This window comes from Glycine soja, chromosome 15 (genome assembly GCF_004193775.1).
Source record: "Glycine soja cultivar W05 chromosome 15, ASM419377v2, whole genome shotgun sequence".
Taxonomy (NCBI): domain Eukaryota; kingdom Viridiplantae; phylum Streptophyta; class Magnoliopsida; order Fabales; family Fabaceae; genus Glycine; species Glycine soja.
Genome location: NC_041016.1, coordinates 40,979,150 through 41,001,370, shown reverse-complemented (window position 1 = coordinate 41,001,370; position 22,221 = coordinate 40,979,150). Strand labels below are relative to the sequence as shown.

The 22,221-nt window shown below is 26.0% G+C and overlaps 1 protein-coding gene across 2 annotated transcripts; it reads right to left on the bottom strand.

Moving 5' to 3' along the window:
- Positions 1-873: 873 nt before the first annotated feature.
- LOC114387566 (cycloartenol synthase-like) lies at positions 874-21,742 on the bottom strand. 2 transcript variants are annotated; one of them, XM_028347763.1, is made up of 19 exons: positions 21,650-21,742; positions 21,221-21,452; positions 19,353-19,538; positions 15,058-15,147; positions 14,246-14,440; positions 13,447-13,531; positions 12,301-12,467; positions 10,296-10,484; positions 7,016-7,129; positions 6,724-6,846; positions 6,518-6,640; positions 6,058-6,156; positions 5,577-5,633; positions 5,461-5,507; positions 5,221-5,364; positions 4,558-4,735; positions 4,357-4,437; positions 4,188-4,271; positions 874-1,068 (listed from the first exon to the last, which is right to left on the bottom strand). In XM_028347763.1, exons 2-19 carry the CDS (start codon positions 21,419-21,421, stop codon positions 949-951), a joined length of 2,283 nt encoding a protein of 760 aa, XP_028203564.1. In that variant the 5' UTR covers positions 21,422-21,452; positions 21,650-21,742; the 3' UTR covers positions 874-948. The 2 variants fall into 2 exon arrangements, with proteins under 2 accessions (XP_028203564.1, XP_028203563.1); XM_028347762.1 differs by having other exon boundaries at positions 21,221-21,445.
- Positions 21,743-22,221: the final 479 nt, after the last annotated feature.

Sequence of the window (22,221 nt, the reverse complement as noted above, 5' to 3'; positions counted from 1 at the left end):
TTTAATAGAAAAATTACCAAAAAAAAGGTATGGATTTATTTGCAGTAATTGATTTTGTATTTAAATTAGTACGATATGAAATGGAAAAACAGAAGTTAACTGAAAAATAATCTGTTAACTTTCAATCATAATTTTCAATTTTTATCTTCAATTTTGTTTTCTTTGTTACTAAATGCATTTGAATAGTAACTTTTTTTTATAAAAAAAAATGATACATGTATAGCATGAAGCATCAAAGAGCTGATTTAAATAATTGCACTTGGTAGTTTTCACGTCAACACGTGCAGACCTGGATGCAGTTACTGTCGCCATCAATTTAGAATCTCCACTATGTTAATTTGAAGAGATTATTTTTTTAGTCATGATATTGTCGGTATAAAATACGTATCAGTTATAAAAAAAAAAAAAGTATTGATCTGAATGCTAGAAAGAAGAGAAGAATTTTATTAAAGATAATTAGTGAAATTTTTTAATAAAAATTAATTATCAACAAGTCCGATAAATACCTTATAGTAATAATACGGTAAAAAAAAAGTATCTATCAATTTGTTAATGACTAAAATCAGCTTATGTTAATTACCTTTACTTGATACAGACTTCTTTTGGTTGGATTGATTGATAGAAAAGTAAAGGTAGCAAATTTGTTAAAAGCCGGTGGATGGGGTTCACTTTATCACACGGAGGAATTCTTTGTCACGGGATAAAATAGTATGGTGCATCACACTAAAGCGCTTTTTGTAACAGATTTTTCATCAGTGCTTTATTTAATAGAAATTTTCCAATGCTTACACACTTTCATTTGCCTCCTTTACTGACGGTTTTGTAGCAAACATGGTAGATGAGTATCTAAATGCAAGAGAAATACAAATGATATATAAAGGCAGAAAATAAAACTCAGGATTTATTTTTACATAATTATTATTTTGTTGTTATGCTCTTGACCCTTTGTTACTTGCTAGGACAAAGTAGTACACGACTACGATATTCTCCAAGGGCCCATATGGGAAAGATGTTTCTGTATGCAGAGGGAGCTGTAGCAATAGTTCTGTTGGTAATTCCTGTGATTTCCTACATATGATCAAGTTAGGTATTTGTTAAATACATACAAATATTTTTTTTGGTGACATAATATTTAATTTTTGAAATTATATATAATTGAGTCATCATATTAAAGAATAAAACTAAAACCATATATCTTATATATTATTCAACAAATAGTATTAATATGTTATCTAAAATATTATTATTAAGAGAGATCATATTATGAATATATTATTATTAAAAACATAAATTTAAAGAAAGCATGAAATGCCAATATAGATTCAGATAATTAAAAAATATAACTTGACTTACCGAGTTTAATCTTCAAACTTAAAACCTATAAAAACTAGTTGAGTCTGATCGAATTAATATGGCATATCTTAAAAATATCTCGATGAATTTTAATTATGACAAAAATATTTAAAAGATCAAAATATCATGTAATATCGTATAGTTTCCCATCAATTTTTATTCACATGAGTTGCTAATGTAAATATATGAACAAGAATGCAATGACTTTATGCAAATAAATTGATCTAATTCATGATAACTAGAATTGCCTTGTTTGCTTGATATACACTGGCTTGGTTAATGTATAAGTAAGTTTGAACTCAACAATGCATATAAAGTACTCAACCTTTTAGTTCACTCTTCTTTTGGCTTGCGAATGTGTATAAAGGATATAACATATATAATATTTATATTTTTATTATTTAACAAATAACATAATATAACATTATACAGGTTTGTATACGATATGCGTAGCGTTTAATCATGTTTCAAAGCAGTCTCTAATGGCATGGGCACTACAGGGAAAGCAGATCTAACAAATAAATCTCTAAATTAATTAGTTCTTCACATATTTTAGTTTTCTAATTTTTTTTTTTATCAAATTAGTTTCCTTAAAATTTAAAAATATTGCTGGAGGAAGATTTGGCTAGAGTGTGACTCCAAGCTGCTGGTGGAGGCTTTTGCTGACTCTCAGTTGGTGACTTGCTAAGTGTGTCTTAGGTGGATCAACTGTTTATATTATTGTAAAAATAGGATTTTGCTTGTTTCTCACATTTTTAGAGAAGGAAACACCTGTGTCGAACTCCATGCTAATCAAGGACTTGCCTCTCAGTTAGGTTTTTTTAGTGGGAATTAGCTCAAAGTTTTGTTAGGAGTGAGTGTTTTAGCAATAGAGTTGCTCTCCTTTCTTATAGATTCACCTGATTTTCGACATGGATTTTGGCTTTGTAACCGCATGTTATATTTTGCTCCTTTCTTTATCTTAATGATATTTGGTTTGTCTCTAGTTAGTTAGTAAAAGAGTGCCAACATAATTGAGATGTTTTCAAGGGCAGGACCAACAAAAACAAAAAATTCTTTGAATTATCATGCTTTAACAATTCAACTGCAATTTTTTGCAAACACAAACATAAATAATAATGAAAAAATTATATAATAAATAAAGATAAAATAAAAATTATAGAAACTAATATGAAAATAAGAACAACAAGGTAAAAGCAAAATAATATAATTTATAATATTAATCTATTATATAATATTTTAGCAAAATATATACTGAACAAAGTATAAACTTAATATAATCGTTAAAGAATAGACAAAGTATACAGTAATTTCTCTTTCTAAAATAGGCTTACATATTTTTTCGTCTCTACAATTAAGTATTTTTTTCCATTTTCGTTTTTGTAAATTTTTTCATTTTAGTCATTATAAAATGTATTTATTTTATTTTTTTTCGTCCGTAAAATGTTTTAGATAATATTTTTAATAGTTAAAAAAATGCTTTGAACTATAAAAAACATTATCTAGAATGCTTTAGAAATGATAAATAAAACAAACACATTTTGTAATGATTAAAATAAAAAAAAACTACAAAAATAAAAATGAAAAAAATACTAAATTACTGGGACTTTTTTATATAAAAATTACACATTTTTCATATTAAATGAGAAGTCACTTGAAAATAAAGTTTAATAGCTATGTACTTTTAATATAAAAACTTTTACACTATTAGACAATTAAAAATTATTGTTAGAATGACTTTTTACATACTTTTAATATAAAAACTTTTACACTATTAGACAATTAAAAATTATTGTTAGAATGACTTTTTACATAATAGTTTATGATGAAATGATTTTATAAAATTATTTTATATTTATTGTTAATACTTAGCCTATTTTCTCTTCAGAATAAACTATTTTACTCATTTTTAACTAGTTATCTTTCTTACATGTTAGATAGTTCGTTTTATATTTTAAACTAAATATATAACTTTAAGTTTTTCATTTAATAAAATGAAAAGCCTTTTTGTAGTGTGAAATAAATTATCATAAAAATACTTATAATCCAATAAAAGCGTAATGTGAAGGTCGATCGTATTTAAAATTTAATAATATAACTTATAAAGTATGATTTGCTTATTTTTGCAACATTTTGATGAGGTTTTAATATAAGCTTATACACATAATTCAACATATAAATGTAAGTGGCGTAAATGGAGGAATAAATAAATAATTTTACTGAAATTATGCTAATAATAAATGAAATACCCTGTACACATTTTACTAGACCATTTTATTCTTCAATTTTTAAATTTTTATTACTTCTCTCCTAATAACTATCCACTACTCTCATGTTATTATTTTTTTTAACTTCGATTTTTTTTTTCTCTTTAGTTAAAATAGGTAAAGAGGAACTTTCCACTAGTAATATATATACTTTCTCAAAGATAGTTTAAGAATTAATATTCAACCACTTCATAACATCTATAGGACTAAATTGACAATTGACACACTTTCTCACATTAAGGTATGCTTAATGGAGTGATACAAAATTGTACAATGTTAAATGAAATTTTCATTCATAATTATAGGTGATACAAAATTGATATGTATTAGGTGAGATGAGTGTTTGTATAAGAAAATTTTAAGGAGTAAATAAGAACTATGCAATCACATAGAAAAAAAGTCATTTAATGATTACAATACTACTTAAAAAAGGGTTAAATGACTTTATAATTCAATCTTAAACCTTTACAATTTTAATCCTCCTTACTGTCTAATTGCTCTCCTTCCACATGAAATGTATTAGTGATTGTCACTATATCGTATATCTATATGGTTGTTACTTGTTACCTGTTGAGGAAACTCTCCGTTTTCTAGTTGTGAATCGATTAAAACCTTGGCCGCATGATGCAATGGGGCTGGATCTCTTTCTGCCTATACCACAAAATAACCATGACTTTATAGTGGCTCTTGCTCTCATCTTAGAATTATGAATATTATTAATTGAACTTAGTTATACCTGCCCTGCTTCAATAAGTGCCAACATAGCCCATGCAGTGTTCACTACATTAGACTTGTTTCCTTCCAAATTTGTGTATACCTATTTCAGTTGTACCATTAATTAGTGTAGTGAAACGTTGTGCTACACTCGAAGAGCAACATACATAGTTATGTGTAAACTATTTTATAAATCATGAGACTTAGATGGGACATAAGTTACCATCGTTTGGCATGTGATGTAGCTCTCTCCCCAACCACCACAAAGTTGTTGTTTGGAAAGCAAAAATTCACATCCTCTTCTAATGCTTTGACTATCTTGATAACTCTTACCGGCAACGATGAGTCCCTTTATTCCAAACCATGTTCCATAAGTATAGCAGACTCCCCATGACCCGTACCTAGTTAATTAAATGCAAATATTAGTACATTTGGTTTTATAGTAATGAAAAAAAAATCATTTTTACCTAATTCCTTCATTAGCTAATAAAATTTTTGAGAATGTGATATAAAGTTGGTTTAATTGTTAGAAGGTGGGCTTAAGGGTGAAGGGAGAATGGGAAAAGGGAGAAGTCACTGGTTCAAATCTCTTCCACTGACATTTCTAACAAAATTAATATTTGTCCATAAAAAAAGTCTTAAGAAGTTTGCAAGAAAATAAAATATTAGAGTTAATTTTCAATGCTTTTATCTATTAGGCATTTTGTATCATCATTTTGGTCATTCAAAATGTCTATCCTTTAAATTTATCTAACACAATTAAACCAATGAATCTCTCTTTTGGATAATGTTTTCTACTTGAAAATTTGTTGTATTGCCTAAATTCTTGAACTTTGCAAGGATGACATGCATTAAAGAAGTGAGTTTGTGGACAAATTGAGCAAACCATGAGCCATCAGCTAACTGCATGCTTTCAATATAGTTTGCCGCCTTAGCAATACAAATTTCTATTTCTTTCTTTCTGTGCCCCGGATATCGTTGTGTGAATAAGGCAAGACCTCCAATTGCTGATGTAGTACATTCTACGAACCTATAAAAAGTTATGGGCTAATAATCTATTATCACAGTTCAAAATAACATATTCTCATAATATAAACTGTAAGAAAATTATATATGCTAAACATACTGGCGATCGATCATCACATCTTCAAATGTTTCAGTTGGATTTAATTTCTGTGGAAGAAATAAAGAGTATTAAAAAACTGAATTTACCTTTCTCATTTAAGATAAAGTAAGTTTTACCTCTAGCCATGCATAAGATCTTGTAAGTTCAAAGCCTGCGAATCCGCCATTTTTATTCTGTAATATAATGGAAAAGAAAATTGGCTAAGCTACAATGTTAAAGTTCTAAATTTATAATTTTAAATTGTGGTAACAGTTGTGATTCTCTACAAATGAAAAATGTTGAGACATGAACTTATTTTATATTTGCACTCCATAATCTATTATGAGTCACATTTAAAATCTCACATCTCAAGCTCTCACTTCTTAAATCTTACCTTTCATTTGTCACTAACTCACAACCAACCTAAAATTCTCCTTTCCCTTCCAAATTTCCTCTAAATCTATTAAATCAAGAAAGAGAAAGAATGGAAAAATTGTGTGGTGACCATGATGCTTTCATTGTAGATTTTTTGTGATTTTATGACATGTCACAATCTTATTATTATATATTACTTTTGAATTTGTTAAAGATTTGCAACCAATTGACTTCACACTTTACCTGCATGGATAAAATCCAATTAACACCATCATATAGTTGTTCTACTTCCATTGCTCTATCAACAATATCAAATGACATGTTTGATAACAAAATGGCGGCCTGAAAAAGATATGAACAATTTAAATGATATGATTAACTTTGTATAAAAAATGATGTAAGAATCTATTAACTCAAGTATTAATATGATTCGAAAGTTCAACCATCATCTAATTAATTTTATTTAAGCATATAAATCACTATTGTTATGCTTCAAATGAAAAATTCTCTCCAAGTCTAAGAACATTATTTGCTTTCCAAAATTATAGGTCACCTTCAACTTCAATCAAAATAGTAAAGTATATGATTCTTTAGATCATGGAGAACTTCATTCCCAAGGCTATATTTTTCCTAATTGAAGTGGCAACAATGTTTAACAAATTAAGAACTTATTGAAATTAGCGACAAACCCATTCATGATCACCTTTAAGGCTTCTCCAGTGCAATCTGACACTGGCCAACCATTGTCTGCAGTTGAGAAAGTCCAACCACCTTTAGAAATGTGGCGATACCAGTCACTTGGAGTACCAGAACTGTTTGTTGTAATCTTCAAATGCAGTCATTACATTTATCATAATTAGTATTTCATAATCTTAGTTTTTTCTATAAACTTATATCAATATACAATACCTGTGAGCATTTTATGAAATTATTTGCTTTCTTAAGCATGGAACCATATTCATCCTTAAGATTAGTAGCTAAGATTGCTTGAATAGAAAAAACCGTGTCCCATAATTGAGAACCACCATATGCCTGACATTGAATTGCATTCATTAGAATTTGCAACTTAATTTTTAATTATAGATCTAAATTAAAGTTAATGTGCATGCATTTGTCAACTTTTGTATAAAAAAATAATTTATTTTTCCTATAAAAACTTAATACCATATTGCTGAAAGAAAGAAAGAAAATCAAGTATAACCTGCATTTTCATTCCATCCTCAGCCACCCAGAGATAGTCTTTGATTCTTGGAATGTGACGCTTAAATGTTTGGGAATTGGGATTCTCCAACCAACAACAAACCATGTTTAATACCTATTTTAGAGGGCTTGTCAGTTTGGTATTTTGATTTTCTTTATTCAAATTACTAAGAAATTAAACATAATGTTATGAGAGATAATTTTGCATGCTGGTGCATTTTGAAATATTTTGATTATATTAAAGCTAATTCAACTCAATGAAAGTCAAGACTAAGACAATTATACATTATAAAATTGAAAGAAGTAAGACAAATTAAGTCTTGAGATAAAAAGCAATCAAGGGAGATTTTTTTCAATCTTTATCACTTTGGACGAGTACACGATATGTCTATGTTCCTTAGTTACATTATTGCGTTAAAATGATTGGATTATGATATGTACATATCATCTAGTGTGCGATTGTATTCTATGATTAAGTATAGACTTGAACTTATAATTATTTTTGTATTAACTTAATAATATGAGCTTTAAAAGCCAATGATTCATAAGATGATTTCAGAGTAGTATGCAAATGCTAACACTAATAAAGAAAATTATAATTCTATCTTAATTCAATTTGATTGTGTTTTTTTTACTGTTAAGATCATTACTCATATCACTTGTAATTTGCTTCCATGATTTATTGTAATTATTATATTTCCTAGTTACTTTAATTAGGAAAATGATTTAGGTTTTTCTAATTACTACAATTACATAAATTATTTAGACATTATTAGTTACCTTAATTATGAGATGAAGGATTCATTTTTTTTCTTAGGCTTTACTTATATATAAATGATGTATATAAATTTGTAAATATCAATTTGAAAAATAATCATTTCTTCCATTTCAATGTGAATCTTTAACCAAGAATAAGTGCTAACAATTTTAAAAAAAGAGATCAAAGATGAAAAAAATGCAAAAGAAGTGTGAATTAGAATAATTAGACACAATGAAGAAAATGTCATCTCCATATAATTTAAGTTCAAACAACAACTCAATGGATGCAATCACCTAATAAGTTCAACAACACAGCGAGTACCATAAGAAATGGGCTAAATCCAACACAACTACTTGAGCGTGAGATTATGTTTCAAACATCATGTACATGAAACCCTGAAAAAATGGTTTGGTTGAAAGAAAACACAGGCATATCCTCAATGTTTCTTGTGGACTAAGATTTCAAGTCAACATTCCAATCTCCTTCTAAGGTGAATGCATCTTTGTTAAGTCATAAGGCAAATTAGGGTCCAAATTTTTTTATTTATGCAAACAAAATATTATATTTTTACAATAGTATCTTAATGTTTTCATACAAAGAACGTTTGACTAGTTTTGTTTGTACTAAAATACGATACTAGTCAAATTCTAGGTTTGTATGGATGTAATATAACACCCCAGGAGAATCACATCGAAATGAAAGGAATCTAGAGGTTGTGTAACTATGAGAATATACAATTAAGGATGACTTAACAAAATTAATTGGTATTACATATACCAACAAGAACTTTTCGATAGCCTGTCATTTATAAATTCTAAAATTTTGTGTGTTTGACTTGGAGTAGTTATGGGATGGATAACCTTTTGGGAAGTTTCACAAGAAGCATGTGAGTGAGGACAAAGGACACTAAAACATCTCGTGTTAATTTGTAGGAACAATCATTGATCTTAAAAGTAATTGTGGAGATCACCAAGGTCTCAAAAATGACTACCTACGGAGGATTTTGACCAACAACAAAGTTGAGAAAGTGTAATCATGTGAAGTATCATAGAGTATGGGCCTCTGAGACGTCAATAATTAGGGGTGTTACATGTAACACTTGGTGCTCTAATGTTTTGATCCATCTTGTAATGAATAAATGAATATTCTTCATAGGCTTATTCGAAAAATATGAAAGAGAAATGAGTCAATGAAAAATGTTAGGTGTGCCAAAAGCAAATTACATAGTACTTAATTGCGCAAAAGCATTTATGATTATTGTCACAAGATATGGAGTGTGAAAATTAAGGCCTTCTATTGTTTGTTTCATGTTGTGTCATGTTAAGTCCATTTTTATCAGATGATATGGTATTTAATGAAAGTAGTATGAAAAATTTTAAGAAACACAATTCAACATCTCCTTCTTGTGTTTCTCTATTTCTACAATCTTAGCACTAGATATTTAATAAGTAGAGCACCAATGCCATGATTGAATGGAGCGACTCCATATGAGGTGATAATGGACAACTATTTTTGTTTGATCAACTAGGGAATGAAGGATAATAAGTTTTCTAGTCAAAGTAAACAATACATGTTCATGGAGTACACCTAAAACAACGCATATTTTATATCAAGGGATGTTAAATCTTTTAAGAATGAGTTTCCTTTTTTCCTAATCTAGCTTTTTGATAGTGATGCTAAAATGAGAGTGTAGTTTGAGAGTACATCATTGATATAGTGGTTCCTATAGAATGCAACATTATTATAGTAAAGGGGTAAGAAAATAAAGGTTATTGCTCAAAATGATGCAAGCACCATGATGCTAGTAGCAAACATACAACAAAGATGAGGAATTATTGGGTAAGGGTAAATATATTGTTTAATAGCATTTTTAAATCTCCAAGTTATATGACATACACTATCCATACTAAAATCTAGTTCACTCTTCCCATTACATCTTCAAAAATTAGGTGTGCTCTATCCCTTAACACATAATATGAGTTGTTATAACTTTTATATACAACACATGTTTCTTATATAACTATGATTTTTGAGGGGAAAAAAACACATGACATTATGAGAGACAATGAAATTATTCAAGGAAATCTTCATTCTTCTTATGTTTTCTCTCATACATAGTTCCTAGACATTTTCACTAAGTTGTGGGGACATGATTCTTTTTATTTTCTACTTGACAAGTTGGACATTAGAAATCTCGTACACCAATTTGAAGAGGTAATGAGAAAAATTATGATTGTACCTTAGGGTAAGAATCATTGGGTAAGTCTAAATCTTTGTACACTAATTTGAATAAAGTAGCAATGATTTGTTTCTGTAATTGTTATAATCATTACTTTTCTAAATTATTTAAACTTTCTTAATTACTGATAATGATATAATTTTTTTATATACCATAATTAGGACAATACTTTATTATGTTTTCCAAATTATCCTAACTATAAGATCAATTAGGATATAGTGAATAAACACGAATAATAGTATGAATAATAATCAATTCTTCCATATGGATAAATACAATTACCTTGCTAATGGGAGCAAGACAAATGTAGTTTGTATTTTCATCCTCGTAGTGTATATGTTCCATTACATGACAAAGAGCTTCTTGTCTTAGCTTAGAGAAAGGCCAGTGCATGAGAAGAGGTTCTCCTATACTGTGAAAAGAATCCCATAAAATATTTTGAATCATTGAGCTTGGATGAGACATATCTTCCTGCAATAATTAGTCAATAATATATTATAATTAACTCATATTTTCTTAATAATAAGATTCAAAATTTATTTTATTTTTAAGTCAATTAAATTTATTTCACTCACATATTTATGTTTAAATAACTCTCTTTCTTGATAAAATTTATACGAGATAATATTTTGTTAATATCAATTGTAACATTAATCTCCAGAATTATTTTCAAATCTAACAATTTTGTTAACATTAATTAATTGTCAATAGTATATTATAAATGAAGATTTTCCATGTAGGAAAATGTCACCTGGTCATACCAAATTCATTTCTTTTTCTCTAAAATTCCACTAAATCATTTTTTTTATTTTAATTATCAAAATACATATTTATGGTAGTTAAGGTGGTAATTTAATTATGAAATACTTAATTAAAATAACCGATCATGATTAGAACATTTTAATTAATAATATAATTATATATTTTCATTCAAATTAATTAATGACAATAATATATATTTTTATTCTAATTTATAGTAAATTTAGAAAATCTCCAAATATTTATTTTAGGAAAATGTATCATAGGAATTTTTCTAACTGATATACAAATATTACTTTTTCTGTTTTTAATTCCTAAAAAATATAAAATATATTAGTAAAGGTAACTCTAAAGGTAATTAATACGATTTTTATACTGAAGGTTTTGCCTCATAATCAGATGTGGTGTGAAATATCACATCCATTTTTTCTCCTAAAAATGTCACTAAATTATTTTATTTTATTTTTAATTTATAAAAATACGTATTTATAATAATTAAGTTGATTATTTAATTTTAAAATGCTTAATTATGATAATTGATCATGATCAGAACATTCTAATTAATAATATATTAAATTATAATTTGGGTCACTTCTATAATTTTAAATTAGTGATTTTGATTCTCCTATATAAAAATCAAAACATATAATCTTTTTATTTTTTAAAATAAGTAAATTTAGTTCTTCCATCAGTTAATTATCCAAAGTAAAACATTAACTTTATTGTGACATATTATTGTTAGCCTATCCCTTATGTAGGCTGTTGAGAGGTTAATGTGACAAGAGATTCAATAAGGCGACACAATATTCTATCATAAGGATAAATCAAATTACACCTCTATAACTTAAAATAAAATATTGTATTAGCATAAAAAAAAATTGTTCTATAATCAAAATTGACACAATTTGGTCTCTTTAGGTAAACGCAATCCAACCCAACTCACTAACATCCCTAATCAACTCACCTATAAATACATAGAAGCAAAGAACACAAACTCGTTGATCCTTTTATTCTTTCTCTAAGGTAATATTAGAATGCTTTTTCATATCTCACCTTATTTGAGTTTTCTAAAACAGAAAAACTATTTGATCAACTCATGTAAACATTTATATACACTGTTATTTTTTATTCCATCGTTTCTAAATAGTCAAATACTAACATTTTTTTTACTTAATTCAATTTAGATACAAGGACAAATACAAATAAGAAATAATTTCATTTATCTTTTTATTCTTTTTTGTTGTAAATATTTATCTTTTTCAATTGGGTTTAACACATTGTGTTTAATATTAAATATTTGTTGACATTATTTTCTTAATTTTCAACTATTGATTTTACACAAGATTCAAAGAAGATTTTACAAAAGATATATTGAGTTCTATTATATTATTAAAATAATATTTAATCTTTCTTTTATTTCTATTTTTTATTTAATTAATTAAGGTAGATATAATTAAAGATGATTTTTAGTATTTAAGAATGAAATAAAGAGAGAGAAACACATGTATACACAAATACAACTCACTACCTTGGCACATGAATTTTTAGCTTGATTCCAGTCGAGGAGATTATAAGGAAGGGTGTAGAGCTCTCTTCTAAGGGATAAAACAAGTGCATTTATAGGACCTATGAATCTTTTACCATATAAATAAGACATGGGTAGATACACTTGCCGAGCGTGACTCCATATTCTTCCTGCAAATAGGATGATGTGATTTTTGTAGATAACTTTCTCTATACTATTATTACAACTTTAAATAATAAATTAACATTTACACTTCTTGATACTTTTTTCTTAATTAAATAGGTATAAAAAGTTAATGCTAAAAAATATTACTGTGTGAAAATTATTTCCCTCATATATAGTATGCAATTTATATATAATTTACATAATTAAGAAATTGTTGTTGGAGTATAAGTATGAAGTGGAGTTTTATATTGTGTAAGAATGAGAAGGTTGAATCATACACATAAAAGAGTATATAATATTGATGTATTTGACAAATCAAATACCATTGTTTAATAATAATGAACACCATATAAGTGAAAAAAAAAATTATAAACTTGAACCTTAAAATTTTTTATTAAAGTATAATGTCAGTTTATTTATGTGGTTGCTCATGACCCATTAGCATATATATAGAGATTGATATATGATATAAGATGAAAATATCTTAATTAAATTTTAACCATATAACTAAATATGAACAATCAAAATTTAATTTAAAATGTCGCGTGACTTTTTAATAGTTAATTACATTAAATCCTCTCACTCTCATATATATAGGGATAGCTAACTTACACCCACTTGTGTTTTAGAATGAATAGGTTAGCAAATTATAATTATAAATTTTCTTAAAATGCATCCAGGCACAACTTACTAACTTAGTATTCCTTCTAAAAAATAAGTGGGTATTTGCTAACATGCACCCAGTTTTTAGAAAAAAATAAATTAACAAGCTATAATTATAAGTTTTCTTATAATATATCCAGATATAACTTACTAACTTCATCTAAAAAATAAATGGGTATAAGTTAACAAATTTTATTATTATTATTATTATTATTATTATTATTATTATTATTATTATATATATATATACACGAGTGTGTGAGAGAAAGAACATGTAAAGTTAATTAAGGGGAGAAAAACTTAAAATTCATTCATGACAACCTGGATGGAAAGGAACAAAATAGGGAAACAACCATATTTCTGGTGGGATTGGCTTCATTCCGCTCCATTCATATACGCCAAGCACCTATTATTCCAATAATTCATTTTGATCACTATATACGCACTATTCGAAAAGATGATTGTATAAAAAAAATTCCACAATAAACTGTGTGTATCGCTTGTCAGAATCAAAACGTTATCAAACACACATGGTTAAGAATTCACAAGTATTATTTACATAAGGTAATTCTATTTCAAGTATAACTAAATATAAAATATAAATGCTTCTTGTAATTAACATATTTAAACCATGCTATTATTTCACAAAAAAACTAATTCAAACCAGGATGGTCACAAAATTAATTAAGAGTTAATGTAGGTTAACAATATATTTAGATAGAAATGTAAGAGTTAATGTGGTATTATTATTATGTTTATTTTAACCTCAATCCTGACTTTTAATGGGACATCATCCCCTCCCCTTAAATTTTTCACTACCTAAAAAATCTCTATTTATTTTTATGTAGTAAAATCTATCCAATAATAAAAAAGATAGTATTGTCACTCACTCATAGAATTAACATAATAATGTAAAATTTTATTGTGTTCACATATAAGAAAATGATTTATTAAGTGAATAAATTTGTGTTTGATTTCATTTGTGTGTAAAAATTATTTTGAATTAATAACAGTCACGAAATTAGTCATTAACCGAATAAATTATAAAACATTCATGTTATTTGAACTAATAAAAAAATAGTGTTATCACTGGTATTAATAAGATTATATACACACTTACCGAAAGCCAGAGTTTTCCCCAGGAAGGAATATAAGTGGCTCCACCATGATCAAGAATCCATGTCCTTGCTTTTTGTATAGCACCTTCTCCACCATTAATGTCTTCTCCAAGCAATCTTAAGGTCACATAGTTCAAAGCTGATGTAAACATTATGCTGGACCCTTCTATATGCATTCCCCACCCTCCATCTTCGTTCTGCAAGTAAATAACTAACATTATTCATCATATAACAAAGGCTACCTAGAGTAATATATTACCCGTAGCTGAATTTTGTCTTTCTAATTTAAACTATTGGTTAAAATATAATTTTGATCTTTCTATTTTAATAATTTGTAATTTTGGTCTCCTATAAAGATATTTAATTTCTCAATTTCTTAAAATAATTTTTTTCGGTTCAGATATCATTGATGTGATACTATAATATTGAATTTTTTAGCTATTAATTTGATTAGTGGAACATTTAATAAGGATTTAATTAAAAACTATCAATAATTAATAAATTAAACCTCTTTAAATCACGTACAAATTTAATTAAACTATTCCATATTATAGTTCAGCATTAGTGATTTAATGGTCATTGTCACGAAAATTGACAATGGAATCAAAATCCTTAATTTTGAAAAAAAAATATCAAAATTATATTTAGCGTAATCTATTCACAAGTATTCCATGCTAATTTAGTCAGAATTGTCTAACCATAAAGTATGTACGTGTATATATATTGAAAACATGTTGTCTTAAGATATATACAATAACCGATGTTTACCTAAAAAAAAGATATATATAATAATTCCACTGTAATACATAAATACCTGGTGATTGAACAGATAGCGACGTATTTCACTTTGATGCTCAGGTGTCAGTATTTCATTAAGGGCTCCAATAACTGATAAACCAATTACCTACACAAAATTAAATCAAGAATGCACGTGTGAGGCAATTCCTTACTTTGATTGACACATAGCTTGGTCCCAAACTATTATTGATTGGTTTATTTTTACATGCATTAATAGGTTGGAGTAGCATGAACGTAACATGTAAAGTTAATTTGGTTCTGTAACGCGCATACATATGGGAGAACAAGGTGGTAATCCCTTAAAAAGAATCAAGAGAATAAATTTATACGATTAACTAAATTTTTGTTCTTAAACTTTAATTTCAAGTATTTACTTTTAATTTTTGAACAAAATATTATGACTCTTCTTATCTGATGTTATCCATCGATATTTTTTGTTCCTATCATTAAATATATCATTGTTAAATGATAACGTAATATTAATAATATTATTATTTAATTATATTTTATGACGATTCATTTTTAGAAGTTTAAATCAATTAAAAAAATGTTTGATGCTAGAGTGTTTAAAATGTATTAAACAATTTCTGGGATTAAAAATCATTCAAAATTTATGGGATTAAAAATCATATCTTTGTCACTAGATCTGGAATTGCTAGAGTTTGTTTTAAGAGATCTGGATTCTATTCTGGCAAGTGATGTCCATGGATTTGGAGAATATTAATGGTTGTGAATATGCAACTAGGTTAATTTGTTCTCTAAGTTGCCTTAAGCAAATAATATGTAGTTTCCATATGACAATGGCAGATAGGTCCCAGTGGATGATTACACAAATCTTGTTCAATCCAAAGATTCAACGTGCTACCCTTTCATGCAACTTTGGCTTCTATATTGAGGTTACTGTATAAGTTAAAGGAAAGGTCAAATGACTTTTTTTTTTACCTTTATCGTATTTTTTTTCAATTTAATCTTTTATTTTTTAAATTAGTTAAAATTGGTCCTTTTGTCCCTTAAAAACTGATTTCTTAATAATTTAATTATAAATATCAATGGTTAAAATTTTTCACAAAATGTGTTAGTTTTTTTTTCCTCTTCCCCCTTCTATCCTCAACTTTTCGCCTCTAAACCCTAACTTCCTCAAACTCCACTACATCATTTGCTCGCTTAACCCCTTTCATCGCCCTTGTTGCTGTCACTATTGTTGATTCCATCAAGCCTTCCTTGCATCCTCTCCAATATTGAACAGAATGACACCAGTGAGGGAGTTGCGGTCCTGATGCGGCAGCAGTTGGTGAGGGAGTCATAGGCAAGGGAGAAGAAGTCTCTATTGTGGACCTTGATGGTGAGGGAGAAGGAAAGGTCGAGAATGGGTCTAGGGTTGGTTTGAATCGTGATGCAGTTGAGTCGGATCTAGGCTAGGCAAATTTTCGGGTCAAATTGGTAGATGAGGAAGGCACCACCATGAGGGGTGTAAGTTAGGTTTTTGTTGTATATGTTGTTGAGTTAGAGAAGAAATGGTGGAAGATGAGGGAGGATGAAGGAGAAGGGAGAAGAAGAGGAGGAAGATAATGAAGGAAAAAAACTAAGAAACACATTTCATGATGACTTTTAGTTGTTAATATTTTTAAATTATTAATTTGAACCAATTTAAAAAGAGATAAAGAATTAAAATAAACTTTTAGAAAAATAAAGGATCAAATAAAAAAATAAAAAGTGATTTGACCTAAAGGAAATAACATACAATTGTAATACACTAATACAACCAACGTTATGAGTAGCAATGAAGTTAATTTTTGCACTTTCCAATATATAAATCAAATGAACTGGTTATGAATGAGAATAAGAGATCCGGTGAATTCATTTGGATTTGGGGATGGATTTCCACCAATCTTAGCAGGCGTCGTGGCATCAATGGATTTGGGAGCGATGATTTTTTTAATTAAGTGTCAGTTTTTAGCTACCTATTCATAATAGAAGTCATCAGAATTTACATCCTAACGAACGGCATCAATCATAATTGGATGAAAAGATCCACGTTAAGACATTTTTTTAAAAGGATTAACTAAGTTTTTACTTCTTAAATTTTTTATCTGAACTTAGTTAATCCTTTTAAAAATAAAGAATTTGAATGAAGCTTTCAAAACTAGGAGAACTCAATTGAACATTTAATTAATTAAGCCAAAGATATATCATTGATTTTCTCTTCTATTACAGTTATTGTCCTAAGTTATTTTACATATAAATTAAGAAAAATTAATATATTAATAAAAAAATAGATATTTTATAAAATTAACTTTATGATCATTAATTTATTTTTAGTTATTGTAGCCCATATTACTAATATTATAATGAATATAATTGAAAAAAATAATTAATGTTATATTAAAAAATTAAAATGATAATTGTTTTTGACTTTGACAGAAAAGATCTGCTTTGATTGGGGTGGAGTTTCATTGACTTAAGAAAATGGGATTGAGTTCGAATATGTCACTCACTTCCTTGTCCTTGTATATCCACCACGCTATCTATATATTTGTATTAATAATATAACTATACATTTTTATATAATTCTATTATTATATATAACATATCTAATTATTAATTATGTAATTATGTAATATTTTCATATTTTATGTTTATAATTATTTAAAATATAGAATACTTATTTTGATAGTTAAATAAATTATATTATAATTATAATACTAATTTATAACAAAATTAAAATTATATATTTAACTAAAATATAATTTAATTCCTAAATATCTTTGTGTTATTTATTATATATATATATTGTTTGAATTAAAATGTAATTAATAACTTAATCTATAATTTATTAAAAGTATATAAAGAAATAAATTCTTAAGAAGTGACATGATTCTCTGTGGGCTTTCCTGAACCCAATAAAATTGATGGAAACGAAATTGGAGTTGGATTTTATTTTTTCCCCACCATTTATAAACTTAAACCCGCTTCCTTACCATGCTGAATATATATAGAGAGATAAGTATTTATGCATAATGAAGATAACAAACATAAATTAAAATAAAACTTAAAAATAATTTAATTGATAATTTTTTTAATGATATTAAAAAACAATTAAAATATGCAAAGTATAAATATTTGAATTCTTTAATTTTAGAAATTAATATAATGATAATTTAAAAATGTGTTATTATATTTAATTTTATTGGATTGAGACTTTTCAGTTCTAACTGTAGATGTTAATAAAATTAAATTTCTTTCAATTAAATAAATAATTAAAAAATAAAATTTATTTTATTTTATTTAATATTAGATCTTAGAATGTGTCAAAACATAAGACCAAACACGTGATTTTATCATTTTACGAGAAGGAAAATATAATGGGATTCCTTGAGAATCTAATACAAATACTCAAATTTATAATATCGGGGGGAATTGTTTCACGAAATCTTGATGAATTTCTAAGGATACGATGAGAAAAATATATATATTTTTATGTTTCTTATGAGTTTTTAAAAGCTATTTCATGATATATTATTGATTATAGAAATGTTATAGTTTTCTTTCTTTTTTTATCATGCTTTCTTATATTTATAGTTGTATTCATTAAGATATTTTAGTTAGATTCTACCTTATTAAAAGTTGATTTGACGGTTCGATAAACAAATTTTTTTAAGTACTTATAATATTTTTAAAATGTTATCTTATAGCTTTTTATTTTTTCATTGTTATATCCTCAATATATTTATAAAATTTCTTAGTTATTCTTTTTAAATAAATTATAATCTTTTTATTTTATACTTTTCAATTACTTTAATAACTAATTTTATCGAACATTTATAATTTAATAAGATAATTTTTTAATTTTTAACTATCAACTATCTTTCTAGCTTTGAACTAACTTTTGAGTTAGTTTTATTAACACAGTCTATATTCTCATTAGGAGGAGTGGTGGGATTCTGATGGGAATGTGAACATCTATTGTCTAATACAAATAAAACTTTTTTTTATTTAAATTACTTAAAATTCTAAAAACCATTATCAAGCATATTAAAATGTAACAAACTATATTTATTTTTTAAATATGGAATGATATTCTTATGTTATATTTTCTGGAGTAACAATTCCGGGAACGTAAGAAAATTTTGTGAAACATACATTCTTAACAATTGATTAATAAAATTATGTAAATTCTAAAAACCATTATCAAGAATATAATTGGTTTTTAAAATATTTTGTTATAAAGATATAAAGATAAATATCATGCGTAAAAATCTTGCATAAAGAGAATTTAGTTTCTCTTGTGAAGCTACGAAAGTGAATGCTTACCAAACCAGGGAGAAGAAACAAAGGGCCACTATAATCATTAGGCCAGAAACCATCTTCAGCTTGCAGGATTGAGAGAGATCTTAGGGCTCTTTTCAGCCTAGTTTCCACAAGTTCCACAGTTATATCTTCCTCGCTTTGATTTTCCATCTTACTTAGTTTCATCTTCAAGCCTTTTTCCCTTTCGAACTGTGGAAGACATAAAAATGAAAGGATAAGTATTTGGCATAATAATAATAATAATAATAATAATAATAATAATAATAATAATTCTCTCTCTCACACACACACACACACATATATATATATATATATGAACAATATAAAAATGTTAAATTATAATTTTGATCCCCTATAATTTTGAATTTGTGATTTTGGTTCACCTATTTCTAAATCAAGAAATTTAATATTCCTATTAATTGACAATTCAAAGTCAAATGTTAACTTTGACACATGTTGGTGCTGAAGTGATGTTTATGTAGATTATTTACATAACACTTATGTGGCAAGAGATTAAATAAAATGACAAATAAAAAGAATTATGTAAGAAGTTGAAGTCATGATTTCTATTTAAAAATAAAATAATAATTAAGACACTTGTTTTGTTAATTATCTTTATAAACACTATTTTATATGTATCATTAATCAAGAGTCATTATTTTTTAATTATAAAAATTTATAAATTAAAAATAAAATATGAAATGTTTAAATACATTTAATATTTAATTTTACATTTATTTATTTTTATTATAAATTTATTTAATTAATAAATTATTGTATGTAAATTTTTTTTCTTATTTTATTATAATTTTTTTAAAAAAATTACATAAACTAATATATTGGTTATTATAAAAAAATTATTTTATGTAACTTATGCAAATTACATAAATTTAAATTAATATATTTAAATAATCTAAAAAATTAAAAATTTATTACTATTTATAATTAAAATAAAAACATGTATTATATATATATAATATTAACATAATTTTATAAACTAAATAAAATAATTTATATAAATAATTTACTAATTTATGTAATTGTCGGGAATTATATAATTGGTATTAAAAAACTTGTTTACTAAATAATTTTTTTATATTTAAAACGAAAATAATAATATGATGATATTACTGAGGAACATCTGTATGATAATATTTTTGCTTCTCATTTTAGGCAATTTGCAATAATTTTTTTGTGGACTTCTGAAAATCATGTAAGTTTTCTTTAAAAAAATAAATTATAAAATTTTATTAATTTATGTAGTGAGAATAAAAATAGTTTACATATTAATTCATCCAATTATATTAATTTATCTAATTAGAGTAAAAATAATTTTTATATTGAAATCAATTTACAAAATAATTTATGTAAGTAATTTATATAAATTTATGAAATTTAATTATAAATTGATAAAATTAAAATAATAATATGCAAACGATTCAAAATAAATATGTATAAAATGATATATAATAGTTAAAAATATTTATACATTAATTTTTTTATTTAAAATATTTTATAATTCAAAAAAACTGATTACTCTTGATTAATGATACACATAAAAAATAATATTTCTATATGCAAAATAATTTTAGTTTTACATAATTATTTAATCATAATTTATTAAGATAACTTGATTGATTTTTATAAACATATTTTATAATGATAGTTCATACCCAATATATATATATATATATATATATATATATATATATATATATATATATATATATATATATATATATATTATCTGTACTTAAACAATTATATGCACATGAAGTCTCGTTAACATATCGATATCGCAAGTTGGCAACTATGGTTAAGTTTGGAGACACACTCACATACTCTAATTAAACAATTGTATTTGTATGCACCTGAAGTCTCATCAAGAGATCAGAACTGTGTTTATATTTGAAGCGGTTCTTGTTATATTCTTTACGAACTCGTTCCACTTCAGCTCTTTCTTCTTCGGTTCCAAGATCTGGATCAAATTCCCAAAAATGTCTTCCAATATGGTTATTCACGCTTCTTACACACTCGTCTTCTTTGCTCTCTGAAAGCTTCAGCTTCCACATTTTCACTCCCTTCTTAATTGTCTCCTATTTTCTGGCAATAAGTTAGTTGTTGAAAGCCACATATATGCAAGCCAAATTAATTAAGATTCTGGAAATATAGGGTCTAACTACATGTAGTTCATTAAAAAATTCCACAGGGTGTACTTTGAGTTTGAAAACAACTTAAAATTCAGAGTTTTGAGACTATATGATAGAATTCGATAAACATACGTGCGTACACATATATACCTTATTAAGGGATCGACTTGAATTGAAGGTGTTTCCTCTTATGGGGTCTTAACAAACGAAGGATTTTTTGAAATAGAATGTATATGATCGAGCTCAGTGTTCATGATATATATGATGGAGGGAGTTGAACCTTTTATATATAGGCACAAGAAGTAAGGAACCTTTATGAATAATTATAAAATAAATAACTGTGTATATAAAATTATGAGCCAGCTTCAAACTAATGTTGAAGAAATAAAAGTAAAGTACTTTTAATAAAAATAAAATATTTATCATACTTTTATAATTAAAATAGGTTTAAATATATTTTTAGTCTTTGTAATATAATATACTAATATATTGATTTTTTGGTTTTGATATATATATATAAATCATCCTTATAAAATTTCTATATTTTATTTGAGTCTTTATAATTTATTCTTTTTTAATTCTGTTATTTTATTATGTGAATAATTTGCTTTTAGTTTCTACCATTTTTTTCAAAGGGGTTAATTCAAAAAGAAAAAATATCTTACAAATGAAAAAAAAATATTGCAAGAACTAAAACAAATTAACAATGTCCAAAATAAAAA

What these genes read in the sequence shown, in the direction of transcription:
- LOC114387566 (XM_028347763.1), bottom strand. Translation starts at nt 21,421, where the DNA reads ATGTGGAAGCTGAAGCTTTCAGAGAGCAAAGAAGACGAGTGTGTAAGA. An exon ending in CTAAAAATTCATGTGCCAAG is followed by an intron (nt 10,485 to 12,300) that starts GTAGTGAGTTGT and finishes TAATTATTGCAG; the next exon opens with GAAGATATGTCTCATCCAAG. An exon ending in GATGTGATGATCGATCGCCA is followed by an intron (nt 5,365 to 5,460) that starts GTATGTTTAGCA and finishes AACTTTTTATAG; the next exon opens with GTTCGTAGAATGTACTACAT.